Source organism: Brachyistius frenatus, unplaced genomic scaffold (assembly GCF_029030835.1).
Source record: "Brachyistius frenatus isolate BFR_SWC_R1_liver_20210118 unplaced genomic scaffold, ASM2903083v1 Contig_23, whole genome shotgun sequence".
Taxonomy (NCBI): domain Eukaryota; kingdom Metazoa; phylum Chordata; class Actinopteri; family Embiotocidae; genus Brachyistius; species Brachyistius frenatus.
In genome coordinates, this window is record NW_027210622.1 from 5280164 (window position 1) to 5298441 (window position 18278).

The following is an 18278-nucleotide window of genomic DNA, read 5'->3' on the forward strand; positions in this document are numbered from 1 at the left end:
TCCAGGCGGACGGAGTCTGCGTGCTTTAAGTCACTCTTCTATTCCCCAGTTTATCATATCTTCTTTAACACATCCATGAGCATCCTTGCGCCCACTTGGCAGCCGTCATAGATGCAAAACTTCGGCATCTTTTACGCATTTTTAATGAACTAGCTCCACTTACACCGGCGTAAACAAAAACAAAAAAAAATACAGCCCGAGTGTGACGCTGTACATTACGAGTGCGCCCATTGTACATTTTTTTTTTGCGGCTACCCCACATTGGCGGAGTTTTGGCTCCCTTTAGAGCTTGCTATCCGAATTATATGACACATTCGTGAGAAAAATCACGGGTATTTAATTGATCGGAAAACATTACAAGGACACAATGAACAGCCGGCTTCAAGAGATTCGTGAGAAACAAAAACTTAGGCGGCAGCTCTTAGCTCAACAGGCAAGTACACCGTTTGTTTTTGTTTTTTGGGTTTTTTTTTTATAGCAAGTAGCTCCGTTATCTATCAACTTAACCAGCCAGCTGACGTAGTTCTGCCGATAACCTCTGAAGCTGCAAGACAGCTACATTTGAATGTTGTTTGGGAAACGCATGTTGGAGGGAATAAAGAGTTCTGCTGCAGAAATGCGTTCATGAGAATAAAGCAGAGAGACCTGATGCAAACATTTACACCGGTCGCCCTTTAGTGGACTGAAGGAGAAATAGCTTCAATATAAATGTAAATGAAAAAAACAACAACATCAACATGCCGAAGCTCTTTGAACCATTACAGCTGCTGTCAAATACTTGATTGAGGATATGTTATGTAACAGCGGTCTCGGGAGGTATTTGTTGATAGTATGCATCATATGATTAGCTCGCAAACATATGACGTGACTGTTCTTTTCTATCCACAGTTGGGAGCTGAAAGTGCAGACAGTATTGGAGCTGTCCTAAACAGTAAAGAGGAACTAAAAGAGATCGAAGAAACCAGAGAAACGTGCAGGTAAGACATGATTCGGCCCCCCTCCGTGAAGTGTAAAAGCCAAACGGGTCAGCGTGAGCAAAAACAAGAAAGGAGCGATTCAGGTGAAAGCGGGCACGATTTATCATCTTCAATGTGACCCAATAAATGCACAATTCTACCAATAAACACATAAAGGCTCTGATTCCTTACGATGGATGTTCTCTGCATTTACTGCAGTCAATACGTTGCTCCTCTTTCACATACTATTGTTTGCTTTATGCCTGTTTTGTCTCATCATTGTCACTGCCAAATGTTAATTTTGTGCTTTAGTGAAACAGGGAAGGCAGAAATATATCAATCTATATGTCTTACAGGGCTTCATATGAAAGCTCAGCGCCCCCCTCCAAAAAGAAGGCCCAGACGGAGGGAGAGGACACAGAGGAGGATGTGGAAGAACAAAAAGTGAGTGTAATCACGTATGAGTGAGCATTATGAATCTACACAGGCTAAAGAAGTCTCCACCGCACACTTCATATATAATGATAATAACAATTGTAAACCTGATTTCTGAAGCACTTTTTCTGCAAACGTTGCAAATATATTTGCACTAAAAGCGCAACCAACTAAAATAAGGACAAGTTGTTGAGGAAATATTTATTGGTGAATATTTTGAAAGGTCACCGACTGAACAACCTCCATCAGCAATACATCTATCTTCCCGGAAAGTGGTTTCACAGCTTGAGGAAATGGTGGTGACCAATGGCGTAGTCTTGACAGTGGCCTCCGGCTAATAGCTGGCTGTTTTTAAAGCAGTCTCAAGAGTCGACTGCTTAACTATGTGTTATTCTCAGTCGCTTGTTCCAAACATTGGCAACAGGAGAAAGTGAATCTACTGTATCTTGTCTGGGTATTAATCGCTTCTCTGCAATGCAATTATGTATAGCAAAAATCTAGAGATTAAGATAAAAAAAAATATAAAACTCTTTTTTATGTATCAGCTATTTAATTAACATATAATTGGTGAACATGTTAAAATGTCAGTGTTAGGTGTCTGTTGCTGTCTGTGAACATAAATGTATTCTCAACCAAAAAAAAATGTTGTTTCTCTTTTCTCAACCAACAGAAAGTGTTAACAGATTTCAGAACCTCAGGTTTAATGAATTTTATGGTGGAAGGTGGATTGATTGTGTTAAATATTTGAACATTGTGTGAAACAGATTGATTAACGTGTCAATTTAAATATTTTATCACAATGGAAAAACTTAAGTTTACTTTTGGGTGACTTTTGAGCTGAGTCTGACCCGTGGGCAGAGTAAGGAGGTCGACAATGTCCCAACTTACTCTTTGTTTTCTAGCTGACTTAATAAGTGCTATGGATTTACTTCTCTTTCTTAGATTTCTCGATGATCAAAATATTTTGATCTTTACGTAGCTGAGATGTGCTCTGTCATAGACAAAAATAGAAATGTAATTGTGCTTTTGTATCTTTATCAGGATGAAGTGGAAGTGCAGCAGCCAGATGAAAGCAACCCATATGAGGAGGTGTACAAGGACTCAAGTACTTTCTTGAAGGTTGGGAAACTCTTCTTTCTTTTGCACACATGCAACCTCTTTTTTTTTTTTTTTTTTAATAAAAATTGTCTCCGTTATTATGTTTCTGTAGCCTGTACATTTTTAGACTGACCTGCAACAGTAGGGCCAGCCCTATGAACACAAATGTTTGTCACAGTGTTGTGTCATTCATGAATGAGTTGTTCGAAAGCAAGAGTTTCTGACTAGTGGCTAATGTAGCTGCGAGTTAGCACAATAATCAAAGCCAAACAAATGCAAACCTACATATCTTTACGTTTCCTGTTGTTTAAATATAATTCCCTGATAAACACAAATTTAAGATGTAAGTCTAAGGCTGGCTGGTTTGATGTTGAAACTCACTGGTGCTGCTCGGACTCTCTCAGATCATTTTACCGCAAGAAAACAGTGCATGCTCAGTGATGTGTTTAATGAATATACTTTACAGTGAGTCTGATCCCTGAAAGAGTGTCAGCAGTTCAACCTGTCAGATTCGAGGCCAGCAAGAGAATTGCTGACCTGCAGATTAAGCTTAAAAGATTTAAGTCCATAAAATGCAGCGTTCATCTCCAAAATTCGGTGAACAAAATGTTTAAATATCAAGAACAATAAACAGAGTTTGGCGTGTTTGTCAAAGCAACATCACTTCCAGTTCCAGAAGCAGGGACGCATGAGGTGCACACACAAACTGAAAGGACAAGTTTGAATCTCCTAATTGATTGTTCACGATTCGTAAAGCACAAACCTCTGGTGTCACGCATTATTGTTCATTGTCTTTAAGCTGTCTGTAAGCACTGCTTATCTGATGACATGACAGAGTGAATGATTCAACTTTGATGCCAAAAATGTATGTCACAGTGCATTACCTGGACTGTTTACAGCACACAAACATTAAAGCTCTCTTGTAGTTCATATTCACAGAAAGCAAGCTTTTGAACGAGATTTAGATTTATGACTTAATATAGGCTTTGCAAGATGAATTATTATCGTAACCTCATCACTGTTAGCAGAGCACCAAACTCCAGCACTGAAAGCTCAGACCGATTCACTGCAGCACTTTACAGAACTTTAATCAACTTGGTGGGTTGAAAACAATAACCCTGTTTATATAGTCTGTTTTGTTTTATAAGTCTTGAGCCTGTGCAGCAATTTGCATAACGATTGCTCTGACCACTGCTGCAGACATAAGATTAATTACACAGCGCAAGGAAGAATTCGTCCTTTTTTCTGTTTATGGACTCAAGAATTGATTTTGAATCAAGAAACGGAATGAATCGTATGGTTGATGTTACACCTTTATTTACTGGAGAAAGACTTCGTCCCTTACATGAGCACAAATATACAGGTTACAGAAATTGTTAATAAACTTGGAAGTTCTGTTCAGCCTTTCTACTTGTATGCATCACATTCATAATAGAATACACAAATAACTCTCCAGCTATTCATATGCTTGTTTATATTTTTCTAATTACCCTTTCTCACTCTGTTCTGTCCCTGCTCCTCTTACTGTCTCTTCATTCTCAGGGTACCCAAAGTTTGAACCCTCACAATGACTACTGTCAGCATTTTGTGGACACGGGCCACAGGCCACAAAACTTCATCAGAGATGTTGGTGAGTGTTTGCTGTCTGTGTGAGTGTTTGTGTACATGTGTGTTTTTGTGTGCGTGTCGCTCTGACCCTCGATGTCTTCTGTGCTTAAGGCTTGGCTGACCGATTTGAGGAGTACCCTAAACTTCGAGAGCTGATCAGACTGAAGGATGAACTCATCTCCACCACTAACATCCCTCCCATGTAAGCTAAATGATAACATAAATGTTAATGTTTAACTGATTGTCAGTGTAATTACACTTAAAACATTTGAGGTTGGCATCAACGGGTTTGAGAAGACTTGGCTCTATTAACGATGTGTGTGTGTGTGTGTGTGTGTGTGTGTGTGTGTGTGTGTGTGTGTGTGTGTGTGTGTGTGTGTGTGTGTGTGTGTGTGTGTGTGTGTGTGTGTGTGTGTGTGTGTGTGTGTGTGTGTGTGTGTGTGTGTGTGTGTGTGTGTGTTTAGGTACCTCCAGGCTGACCCAGAGCACTTTGACCTGCAGGATTTGAAGTGCAAATTTGATGTGATTCTGCTTGAGCCTCCCTTAGAGGAATACTACAGAGAATCAGGCATCAGCCACACTGAACGTTTCTGGACCTGGGATGATGTATGTATGACTCTGTAGTTGTTTGCAATTAGAATTTCAAGCTAATATGTGAATAAAGGCCAAAAATAACTCCTCAATAAACTGGATTTCATTCAATTAAAAAATGAAAGGAGGTGTTGATGTCAGCTTCATTGATATATGAAAGTGTATAAAGGCTGATGTGACATGTCTTGTCCATGCAAGACAAAAATCGAATGAGTAAAATTGCCACAGATGGCAACAAGGATCTAAAATTACCTTGCCAGTGAGCAGAAATGACAGCCTGTCTGTAATGGCCCAAGCATCTTTGCTGTCCTTTTATTGAGAAAGTATAAGGGCTTGGCCTGAGGGAAAACAATTGTTTCACTGACGGTAAAGTAGATTTGACTTCCTTATGATATCATGTACACTCCCCCTTACATTTTTTCTGTTGTAGATCATGAGACTGGAGATTGAGGAAATATCAGCTCTTCGTTCCTTTGTCTTCCTGTGGTGTGGCTCTGGTGAAGGACTGGACTTGGGGAGAATGGTAAGACAATCCGTCATTCAGTTAGAAGCAGAAATTAATACAGGCAAAATCACGTTTCCTGGTTGCCATCTAAAGTCATTCATTTCATTTTCACATCTTTCTAAATGATGTTCTTGACATCACTCCAGAACCCGTTGGTCCAGTGAGCAGCTGATACCCGAGATATGCATTTGTTTTGGTAATGTTATGACTAAAGGGTGAATAAGCCCTCCGTCACTGCCTTTTGAAGTATGTGCATTCACACCTGGACTATTTAAAGCCTCAACTCCCTCACAAGAGACACATTGTTCATGTCAAGCAAGCAGTCAAACAAAGTGTCTTTGTTAGATTATTTTCTGATATTGGTGTGATGTTGTTTTCTCTTTTAGCAAATCACTAACAGTCACTCACAATCCTGGCCTTTGTGTTAGAAAACAGATGTTACTGCAGCCTCTATCAGAGCAGATATGTTGACACCACATGGTGTTTCCTGAAAGATTTTGTGTTTCACATTTAGAATGTGTGGTCAAGGTTTTCCCCATTGTCTGTTCATTACTTTGGGAGGCGAGCTAAACTTACTATCTCACTAAATATTAATTCAGCTTAACATTCACATTTTTATTGAGACCAGCAGATGTAAACTTTTATATTTGAATTGAAGAGAAAATAAGAGATGATGTTTGACTGATGACAGTACTAGAGGTATTTTGGTCTAATGTAAAAAGTAAAATGTGTGTTTAACTGTTTTGAACATTTTGCTAAGGCCATCATGAAATCCAACACAGAGTTAATCCTACTTGTAACAAGTCAAACTGGCATGAAAGCCACAGTATGTTTTGTGTCGATCATGCGGAAACTTTGACACAAGTAAAATGAAAGGATGACTGACATTGTATGGTTGTGGAACCACCGACGAAGCCATGGTTTTTTTCACATGTTCAGAAATGTGGTTTAACTAGGCGTAACTATACCCTGAGCCCTTTGGGGAGCATCAGTAAACTGTAGTGTCTACCAATATTATGCATGTAAGGTGTGTAGGGAACACCTCACCTAAATTGTAGCTGCAGAAAATAACCGGAGTTACACTCTCTCCCTCTAAACTGCATGAGTCTCTGCGTGAACGTGGGTCTGCCACCCACCACCGCAAGCAAATTATTGTGGGAAATACTGAGACCTCTTGGTTGTATTTCAGTTCTTGATATAAGAGTTTATTATTAAGGTCATCCATAATTATACACGTTATTATCATAAATTCTGTTCTGACATCAGAAACAACCAAATCTAAAGGGAACATCACTGTTGTGTATATTACGTATGATAAATCACAAAAATTATGGATTGTTATTTTCATTTTTTGCCTGTGAAAATATACAAAAGGCCAGTAAAACTCTGACCTTCCGGCCAGGTAGTGAAAAAAAAGTTATGTAGAACCCTTAGATTAACCTGTCAGTTTTAACAGCCCTAAATCAAATACTTGTTTAGCCCATGCATGTGCTGTATGAGCCAAGTACTACAGTACTCACTGTCATTATACTGATTTCAGTGTTTGAGGAAGTGGGGCTTTAGGAGGTGTGAGGATATCTGTTGGATCAAGACCAACAAGAATAACCCAGGCAAGACCAAGGCACTGGACCCAAAGGCAGTATTCCAGAGGACCAAGGTACAGTATACACACACTCACACGTGCGTGCATTTACAGAATAAAAAAAAAAACAAGTCAAATATATGTTGATAATAGCGAAAGTATAATATAGTTTATCTTGTTTTGGATCAGTTTCTCTTAAAAAAATCTGTTGATGTTAGATCTACTGTTAATAGTCAATAAGACGCATCTTCACACAATATATTTAAAGTTAAACCGCTGTTAATAGTATAATACAAGTTATGGTGACACACAACACATTCCTTCCAGGAACACTGCCTCATGGGAATCAAAGGAACAGTCCGCAGGAGCACTGATGGTGACTTTATCCACGCCAACGTGGACATTGACTTAATCATCACTGAAGAGCCAGAGATGGGAAATGTGGAGAAGCCAGTGGAGATCTTCCACATCATTGAGCATTTCTGTTTGGGCCGAAGGAGGTTGCACCTGTTTGGACGAGACTCAACCATCAGACCGGGTGAGATTGACAAGCTCTTTCTTTGGAGAAATACATTCACCAGGTGAATTTAGGTGATAACAGCATGTTTATATGTTTGCTTTTAGTTAACTTCTCTCCCACTGTTGTTGCTTTTTCAACACCTTTCCATGTCTAGGCTGGCTGACAGTGGGTCCAACATTGACAAACACCAACTTTAACCCGGAAACCTATGCCTCGCATTTTGCTTTGCCTAACTCTCATCTATCCGGCTGCACTGAGGAAATAGAGCGACTGCGGCCCAAATCTCCCCCTGCTAAGCTAAAGTCGGACCGTGGTGGCGGAGCACCCAGAGGGGGGCGCGGAGGGCCAAACGCTGGAAGAGGTGGAGACAGGGGCAGAGAAAGAAACAGACCAAATTTCCGTGGGGACAGAGGAGGGTTCAGAGGCAGGGGAGGGCCACATCGGGGCTTTCCACCTCGCTAGATCAAAGAACTCATCCCAACCAGACTGATGTGAGGAAATCTAATTTGCACTATCTGCAGAAGCAAGCTTATTTGTAACACAGCTGGTGTGGTTAGTATGTGGCAGCGGAGAAGTTAGGGAGTGTGATCAGCCTTTTTTTTTTTTTTTTAATTTTTTTAATTTGGTTTCTTTCTATTTTTTTCCACTGACATACTTTAGATTGAATAAGAATAAACATTATTTTAACTGTTTGTATCTGTGTTTTGGGTCTTGTTCTTGAATGTCTGCATTTAAGGCAATAATATTTATATTATGGTGCTATACTATTTAGAGAGCAGGTGATTTAAACTAATGTTTAAAAGATAGACCGTAAAACACTCTATTGTTGTTGAGACATAGAATAGGCACATCTCTTCCTTAGTACTGTATGGAGTGAAAAGAGTGTGTGTGTATATATATAATTTGCTTGTATTATACTGTCTATCAAACACTTGGCTCCACTAGTGTTCACCTCTACTGCCTTTAGATAATTTTCTTCAATTAAACAAGGATAAAACAGAAGTAATTGTTTTTAATGCCAAGGTAGAATGATTAAAAGTCAGCTCTCAGCTTCAATCACTGATGGTAAAAAATACAAACCAAGCCAGAAATCTGTGTGGTCATGGATTCAGACCTCAATCTAAACAGTCATATCAAGACAATTACAAAATCAGCCTACTATCACCTGAAGAATATATCAAGGATTAGAGGATTTATGTCTCAACAGGATTTGGAAAAACTTGTCCATGCATTTATCTTCAGTAGACTCGACTACTGTAACGGTGTGTTTACAGGTCTCTAAAAAGTAAATCAGACAGCTGCAGCTGATTCAGACCGCTACTGCTCGAGTCCTCACCAAGACCAAGAAACTGGATCACATCACTCCAGTTCTGAGGTTTTTACACCGGCTTCCTGTCCAACAAAGAATCCACTTTAAAATCCTGCTGTTGGTCAAGAAATCACTGTGTGGTTTGGGGCTGAAATACATTTCTGATCTGCTGCTACCTTATGAACCATCCAGACCCCTCAGGTCATCTAGGACAAGTCTCCTTTCTGTTCCTAGAGTCAGAACTACACATGGAGAAGCAACGTTCAGTTCTTATGCTCCACATATCTGGAACAAAGTCCCAGAAACCTGCAGGTCTGCTGAGACCCTCAGGTCCTTTAAATCAAGATTGAATACTTTTCTATTTGCTGCTACCTTTAATTGAACCAGATTCAAGAATGTTGATTAATTTATTGCATTTCTGCATTTTACTACTGTATTTTATTTCTTAAACTGCACTGTAACTTGTTTAATGTCTTAATCACCTTTCTCAATTGTTTTTAAATGACCTTTTCTGTTGCCTTCTATTTTGATGCTTTTAATGGTTTTATGTGAAGCACTTTGAATTGCCTTTTTGCTTAAATGTGCTCTACATTTTTTAACATTTGTGTCACAGCAGGAAGCAAATAATCTCTACTTAAAGCCGATTGGTTGTTCTAATCAGGTCATGCTCTTCCCACGTACTGCCACGCAGGTGTGGTGATTGTAAATATAGTTTAAGGAATGGTACCGTTTGAGGAATGCCACTCATGCGACTGAGACACTTACACACTCCTTTGAAGTAAAGCTGAGTGTGGGTCTGGTGTTGGTTAACAGTTATTTGTGTGTAACTGTTTAAAATCCATTTCAAATTCTTTAGCCACCTTCGCAGCTTAAGAGCAACAATGTCGGTCAACAATATTTCAGTCCAGAGATCTGTTGGATGAACTGATATTCAATTTAGTGAATACCTTCACATCCTCCTCAGTATTAATTGATGAATTAGCTAAACTTGTCATTGTGAGCACGTTAGCATGTTGTACAGTATTTCACATTAAGCTTGTGCAAAAGAACCACCTCAAGAGATACTGGCATAGCTGCAAACTAGTGTTGAGCCTTTGTGTCAACCATTTTGTTTTTTATCTTATCTTTTTATCATAATCTTACCTTGGCTGGACTTGTATTATCAGTTTCCTCTTTAAGTCAAACGTCATAAAATTGGCAAAGGAAACAGTAGACTGTTTCCATGCAATTTATTGCTAGAAAGTGAAGATTCAGTATAACAAGGATTTAATCCAAAACAGTGAACCTAAGTCTGTAAGGTTGTTTTTTTTGTATAACAAAATTGTGATCGTGGGAGTTCACAAAGAATGTGAGAAGCCAAAAGTGACATACCCTGTTGAACTGGCTGCTGGCTCGCTGCCATTCAAACTGATAGCTGTTCCTAGCAGGAAATGTCTAGAAAAAAACAGCTGTATGTTTGTCTTGTTGGCAACGTGCTGGTTATAAAACATGCGAATAGCACTTTGATGATGTCAACGCAATTATTTGTTCAGTCAAGTTATGAGACAGTGTTGTAACATCGGTTTTATTCGTTTCTGAATCATTTCCTGATTGGTTTTCAAGTTTGTTCTCTTTAATCTTTCCTCAGAGCAGCAAGCACGGTACTCGTTCTCTCTACTGTTCATCTCCTCCTCTGTATCTTCTGCCTTCTTATACATTCATTTTATCTTTGCTTAGGTTGGAGCAGGAATTATTTTCCTGCAAGTGTCAATGCTAATCCTGTTCTTTCAAAAACATTTTTATTTGACCTTTGAGCTTACAATAAAATCAACTGTAACTCTACATTAAGTCCTCACAGTTTATTAGGATGTGTCAGTTGGCGGGATAATGTCACCATTCAGCATTATTTGTATATTTTGAGTTAGTATATAACTGCATATCAAAGGATAATCCTCTTGTAGTTACCTGGAGCTTTTCAAAGCATGAGTTTTACATAAATAATTTTAAATGTTTGTTTACGAGTCGGACCAAAAGTAAAGACAAATACAGTTTATACAGTAGAACATACAGAAGAGGTGCAAAATAGCACAGATACAAGAGGACAAGACTCTACTATACACTGTCTAGTACCACGTAGTTTAGGCACCAGGCTCAGACAAAATATTAAAATGTGTATATGATTATCAAACCCCTTTCAGAAGTTTAGGGACTAACTAGGTGCATCTGCAGCATGATTTAGACATGAGAGTATATGCACATCAAAAGGGTAGGTCCTGCAAAATTAATGCCATGCAGAGGTTTTCAGGTTGAGCAATTCTGCTACATGGCCTTGAGAGGGGCATTGAAGTATGGTTTTGAAAATAACTGTAAATATCAATACAGCTATATGCTACAAACATTTTAGAATTGTAATTTTTTTTTTAAATGTTTTTGAAATTATAAATCATTTGTCAGCTGGCTATAGAACTCCAGCAGCTTACGTTTCTCTATTAAACGTAAGGCTTGTATAAACAATAACTTCATTTGACAAATACAGCTATCTGTTACCTGACAACAGCTTCTGACAAGGAAACAGCACAGTTTAAAAAGAACTATAACATTTGTTAAAGTTTAAATTAAGTGATGTGGTTGCTTCGATGTATATTTAATCAATAAATCACTGTGTGACAGATCACTTTTTGGTGTGCATTATTGTTATGCAACTATCAGCAATTTACGATACAAATAAAAAGAAAACTCCGTAACTTCTCCTCCGTGTTAAACATACAACTGCATGTGGAATGTTGCAAAACCCCTGAAGCACCAAAGCTCTTTACTTAATCTGGACCTGTCTGTCCAGAATGTTAGCAAACCTTACATTCCTGTATTTTTAAAGCTATCAAATGGCTTTGGACGACACACAATGTCATAAGGGGAATTCACAAATGTGCCAGTGACGTTTATTGTACTCTTATGATAATAAGCTGTCATCGTGTAGCAATTCATCACTAGCTGTGTTGTTTCCCAGAACAATAATTCCCAAGTGACTTCCTTTACCTGTAAAAGTTCATGGTTTCTTAACAATAGACTGTTCACTCAATCTTCCAAGCTCTTTCCTTGTATAATTGTTATCATTGTAGGATGGGTGGACTACATTTTGGTATGTATACAGTTTACAGGCATTTACTAAAGAAAGAGAGGTGAAACTACATAACAATTTTAAAAAATATACCTGCAGGTGGAATGTTGAAAAGCTGTTAAACTCATCTTTGACTCATCTCTCGAGAATGTTGGAAAATCGAATTCGGTGGCTCCTTTAATTCTGTTCCTGTTCTTGTTTAAAGCTACCATTGTATTTCTTATCAATGGGGCTCTTTGCAACATGCTAACTTAACACTCTCACTTCTGATTTGGGGACAATTATCAACAGAATGTGTCACATTTGTATTCAAACTGCTTTTACACATCAGATTTGATTTGTTTCAGTGTATTACATCTAATGTAACATATGATCTATTGTAATTACTTATTGCATTTTGTCTTCTCTACCCAGTCTGTGCATTATAGGTAATTGCTTTTCACTAACAGAAAAGACACAGATTTCTTTGCCATTGGCTGTCAAATGTAAATGTAAATGGAGCCAAACCATGTCTTTGTCAGTAGAATATACTTACCACTCTCAGAGCAGGAACACAACACCCCACATACAGGCAAAGTCCCCGTTGTAATGTGACGCTTCACTATTCCAGAAAATGATTGTCAACATTTTCCCTCAAATTACAGAGGCAATAAAAATATACCCAACACCGACGCTCTCGTGCAGCAGTACCTGTAAATAAATGACTTTAAATCACATACATATACTGTTCACATCCTTTTCTGCAGTCGCACAAGAAAACAAAGACAACTTTTATTATTTAAAAGCATAAACCAGACAAGTTCAGTGTGTACTCCCCCGAGCCACTTTGTTCTGGTCTACAGTAAGTCTGTGGTGAAGAAAAAAAACACAAATTTAAACATCAGAAACTCATAATGGTAACACTTGACAATAAGGGTACATCAACTAGCCGTTATATAACTATGTCGTTATAAGAATAAACTAACATCTAATTAACAGTTGACTAATGTACTAGTGTAAATACTTATTTATTAAAAGTTTTCATGTTAACTTAGGTGTGACCCTAATTAGTTAAGAAAAATGTGTCCCTAAAATTACACAAGGGATACATGTGCTTTCATTAACTTAACCATTTAATAATGCACTTTATGGCCCTTATTGTAAAGAAAAAAAACATTTATCCCTTAAGTAATACTTCATAAATCATAAAGTAATCAGAATTATCCATTAGAAGTGTGAGGTACTTCTGTGCTGCACAGCCGCAGCTCACTTGCATGTGTTTCCACATCGGCTTCATGTCACCAGCGGCTGTCAGTCCTATTATTAAATCAGTGAGTTTTTGTTAAATAATGACCATCAGTAATCAAATGTTTGAGGTCCAACAAGTTAAAAATTGTAACCAAAAAGCCAGCATGTGATTTTTGTTTAACCTCTTTCAGAGCAAGACACTGACAGAGAGAAGAGCTGGAGAGGAAGAGAGCACCAGGAAAACGATGCCCTTTATCTGTTCAACTATGATCATGATCTTACACTGGCATTTTGCTACAATAATATACAGCATGTGATCACAGATTGTTTTCCTGTCTATTCTAATGGAACCACGAGGCACACATGAAAAATAGGTGTCATTTTATTACCTTGCATCTAAAAATAGGAATATTATATAATCATGTTGCTTCATATCTGTAAAGGTCACACCTGAATAAACATGTTAATAGTCAGTGCAAACCTAAAGTGCACTTATTGTTGTGATGAGGATTAAAATGAGTTAATGTCATCATATATTTCAGTGTTTTTGTAAAAAAAATAGTACCTTCTTAACGTTTGCAGGTGTATCTGAGAAAAGGAATGTTTTTCTATTGTGTGTCTATTTTAAAGACCTGCGTGAGAAAAGAGATTCAGATTGCCAGCAAGTTTCTTCATAGACATATTTTAGGACTGAAATTGACAAAGGCTGTTCAATGTTTTTGATTACTAAACCAGTGGCCCCCCAACTAATGAAATGTCCCATTTGTCAATGTTATTTGCGCCACTTGAGATTATCCTGGTATGACAAGTAAAAGATGTCATGAATCTAATTCGTGTGACTATTTGTGATTATGTGAATACTAATCAGCGTTTCACGAACAGAGAGACTGTAAATTCCTCGTGTGAAATGCATGCAGTATATATTGCCCTCAAAAGTTACCAAAATTGAATAAAAAAGTCAGTGTCCAAGGAAAGTATAAATTGCAATGAGCCATATTTTAGAATTGCAAAAAATCACTTGTGTGAAACTACACAGGACACAAAATAATTAGGTGTATCTATTAAGTATGAATTCGTGAATGACAAGTTCCCTGGTACTGTCTTGTTTTAACTTTGAACAACTAATAAAACAAGTAATGTTAAACAGACACAGATATATTTGTTCCAGATTTAAAATGTTGTGACACCATACGGGAACTAGTTTAAGTACAGATTGATTTAAGAACTTGATAAATATCATTTGGACATCATTCTTTCAGTCATTTGTGTGTTATCCAATTAACCCATGTGCTCTGGACATGTCACCCAGGCAGGTGTTGGAAATGAAACAATCCAATACTGGACTGGTTAATACCAGTGTGGAGATATCACTCTTAATGCTGGAAGACATGCTCTGAAAAGAGATTCCCTACTTACTGATAGAACCAGTGCATATTCTAATTATCAGAAATGTAACATGTAATCTTTCAATTTATTTATCTGTAAAAATAACAAAATTACTTAGTTACTGTCATTAGGTACACGAAAACATGTCAAAAGTGTTGCTGCTTAATCTCTGTCATGTAGTGTTTTCCTTTTGTCATCTTTTACGTCATGGCAGGAATGGCAATGTCATCCTAACATCATCCTTTGAAACGCCGCATACTGGAACTATGTGTTCACATATTTATTGTTTTGTAAGGTGTAGACTAGATGGTGGGTTTCTATGTTAAGTGATTGTTGTCCTGTACAGACATTGTGATGCAAATGTTTTTCAAAAAGTAGATTTTAGGCCAAAACTAAGGAGTCTAAATACTATACATAAATGCCAAAAGTCCTTCATTAAAGAAACCACAGTATGTGTGTATACCAGTGACATTAGATGGATTAAGTCACACTTTATCATGAGGCTGAACTCATTGCTGGTACCTGCTTTCATCCTGGCTGCACCATAAGAGACAAACAATCAGCTACATACATTTGCAAATCATTTTAATAGTATATTGCACACTGATTAATAATTGACTTTACTGTGCATATGAGAGAATTATATTATTTGAAAATCATTTTTTTCATGCCTCTATGGGAACAACAGTTGGACGACAATTAAGTTACTGTTGCATAAGAGATACACAAGAGATAATGTTTTTATCGAAAAGGTTTATATGGTAACCCGTTTGCCACACCTGTTGTTTGTATTGTGTACAAGTAGCTGAGCTACTACATTTATAACAAATTTGCTACTAGCCACCTCATCAGACTCTTCTTCAGTAGATATCCAGGACCTGAGCCACAATTCAAACCCTGGTCAGGACTCAGGATGTGTTTGGCTGGCACCTGATCTGTCTGTAGGACAGACAGTGTAATCCAACTTGTTTTGGTAACTGTAATTTAAAGTCGGAAAGTTGTTAGCTGTTGTGTTAAAGAGCATGTACTTCACCATTAAGATGGTTTTGACAGTTTTAGGCACCACTGGTGTTTGAGCTACAGTGTGCACGATAAAAGCTACATCCCCCACCACATCCCCCTCGCCTTCAACCCGCTGATGTCATATTCTATCGTGATGGTTCAATGTAGACATTGTCAATTGCTGGTGAATTATACATTGGCCAACCCGATACTTTATGCATGTTTGCAATTGCTTTCGTTGCTTACACCACATTAGCCTTTAAATCACTCAACTCAAGCTGAACCAACCCCCCACCTACACCCACATTTTTGCCGTGAGCCTGACTTCATTATTTTCAGATGGAGACTATGCACATAAAAACAAGTTCTGCAAGTTCTGTCAAACTTTTAAAAAGCAAGAATTTCTCGTCTTACAAAAAGCTGCGTCACGGACAAGTTATCACTTCCATTTTTGGACCGAAGCGGGTAAGGTGTCTGTTGCCTTCTCAGTGTCAACCTTTATACAAAGGCTGCTGTAAATATAAGAATATTGCTGCACAGCTGGACTCAACTTGGGTAAGAAAGTCAATTTTCATATTGACATTGCTGTATACAACTGAATATTCAAAAAAGCAATCATCACAGAAGTCTGCTGAACGTATTTTAAATTGTTTAAAAAAATGTTTGAAGAGGCTGTTAACGAACCACAGCTTTTGCTTTATTTTCACATTTTCATATACATATGTATAGATCCTTCATTTGAATTTGTGGATTTTGCATCACGAGTCACTAAAATGAATTTGGACGAAACCTATCAATTTCTAATTGTGATTTCTGCAGTGTGTTTTTTTTTTCATGTTCAGGTATTTGTTTAATTTGACAAATATATACTTATATTTAATTTAATTAGAGAAAAGGAGTTTGTGTTGTCATGTCTATTGAGTGAAAGTGATATCACATGTGGCTAATAGACATCCTCTTCTCTCTAATACTTTGGTAGAGTCTTTCAAACAAAGAAATTAAATAATCAGGTGGCAGACATTTGAATCCACAAATAAAGAGTAGAACATTACGGCTACAAGACTGGCCAGTAGTAATGCAAAGAATTTCCTTTGAATAACATGAATGGATCACAACATACTGTTATGGTGTGAATACATTTTAAGCTGGTAAAAGATCATGTTTTTTGAAAATCTTGAATAGTCCTGTAGGTGGTGGTTATACCTGCAGATGGGAGACGTTGTCGCAAACTTGTCTCTGAGGAATGTTGGCATACCTGATTCAATATGTCTCACACTGAGAATGAGTTTAAGTGTCTTCAATCTCTTTTAATAATCTACTCTGAAATAATAAGTGAATTACTGCCACAGAGGAAGAGGATGGAAAACCACTCATCGTGTTAAAAGCACTCTTGTTCTGTTATGACATTTGAGTTGTTATGTTATAAAGTGCCCTCCAATAGTAGTTAACAGTAGAAAATTAATTTTGTTGTTTTAATTTAGGCATTTGAATTTGAAATCAAAACATGGCAATTAGACAAAAGTAGAACTTGGATTTCACACTATTTACATATAAATGCATAACTATATAAATATATAGATATGCATATATTGTACATATGTATAAATACTAGAGTGTTCAAATACTTTTGGAGGGCTCTATATGGTAGAATGTCTGAAAGATGTAATTATAGTGAGTTATATTTCACAGGAACGAGACACAGAGGATGGAACCTTTCGTATTCCTTCTCCTATTAGGAGGTATTTGTTACAGGGCATGCTTTTCTCTCTCTCTGTGTGTGTGTGTGTGTGTGTGTGTGTGTGTGTGTGTGTGTGTGTGTGTGTGTGTGTGTGTGTGTGTGTGTGTGTGTGTGTGTGTGTGCGCGCGCGCGTGTGCGTGCGTGCGTGCGTGCGTGTGTGCGTGCGTGCGTGTGTGTGTGTAATTAAGGGAGAATGAATGTATAAAAATATATGATATTTACAAATAATATTCATTGCATTATTCTGAATTTGACTCAATTCAAATTTGACCATTGATCAAATTTTTGTTCACAGGACTGCTGGGATCATCATCAGCTTTGAACACAACAACAGGTAACACGGAAAGTGGAGAAGTCTTAATTTAGAACCCAGAAATATTGGTGTTATGTTACTATTGTAAATGCTTTCAAGACAACATCTCTTTTAAGGCACAATTATCTCAGAACAATGCCCTAAAATAAATTGTATTTTTGTAGTTACATGTGACCAGTTGGTTATTTTAATTGGCCTATCATCAAAGGGTAGCAGGTGGACCCATTGATTTTAGCCGAATAAAAGCGAACAGTTTCATTAATAAAAAAAATCCAAATCATAATTTCTAATAACCACAATGAAGAGATGGGGAAACTTTGTTTGATCTAAATCAAGGCGGTAAAAACTTCTGAAAAAGACTGAGCTGAACTCTGCTTTAATAACATCGCGACCCTGATATTTATGTACTTTTTATACCATACTTTATTGATACTATATACATTTTAACACATTGTGGTAATTGTAGGCCTGTGTAGCATCACTTGCAATGGTATACCATGCTATTTAGAAATCCAATTGTAATGATTTTCAATAGCGTAAAAAATATATGCTTGTTTTTCTGTTAAAAGGCAAAGCGATTATTGTGATAAATTATAGTGCACAACATGGGCCACCAGAGGCCAGTTATGATATAGGCAACGGGTGGAACAGGCTGGTTCTAATTCAATACTATAACATTGATAAACTTACATTATTGATAAGATTGTAATATTAACCGGAAGAATACGACTCTCCCAGCAACATGATTTATTACTCTAATAATGAGCAAAAATGGGAAAGCTGCCAGCTAAAGGTTTTGTACACTGCTCTTTGTTAATAAAATAAAATAAATAATGCATTTGTTAAGCATCACTGGTGTAACCAAATAATTGTCCAAATTCCAACTTAAATTTGCATATAGTGTTAAGTGC

General features: G+C 37.5%; 1 protein-coding gene across 1 annotated transcript; it reads left to right on the forward strand.

Annotated features, from left to right (window-relative positions):
• The first annotated feature begins 48 nt into the window (after positions 1-48).
• Positions 49-7987, forward strand: mettl14 (methyltransferase 14, N6-adenosine-methyltransferase non-catalytic subunit). The gene is made up of 11 exons (XM_069697561.1): positions 49-433; positions 889-977; positions 1313-1400; positions 2433-2510; positions 4032-4119; positions 4209-4299; positions 4562-4703; positions 5119-5211; positions 6734-6850; positions 7103-7313; positions 7450-7987. Exons 1-11 carry the CDS (start codon positions 368-370, stop codon positions 7755-7757), a joined length of 1371 nt encoding a protein of 456 aa, XP_069553662.1. The 5' UTR covers positions 49-367; the 3' UTR covers positions 7758-7987.
• Positions 7988-18278: the final 10291 nt, after the last annotated feature.

Excerpts from the sequence above, each read along its gene's own strand:
- mettl14 (XM_069697561.1), top strand. The coding sequence starts at position 368 with ATGAACAGCCGGCTTCAAGAGATTCGTGAGAAACAAAAACTTAGGCGG. Across the intron at positions 6,851-7,102 it reads CAGTATTCCAGAGGACCAAG|GAACACTGCCTCATGGGAAT; the intron begins GTACAGTATACA and ends CATTCCTTCCAG. Across the intron at positions 7,314-7,449 it reads AGACTCAACCATCAGACCGG|GCTGGCTGACAGTGGGTCCA; the intron begins GTGAGATTGACA and ends TTCCATGTCTAG.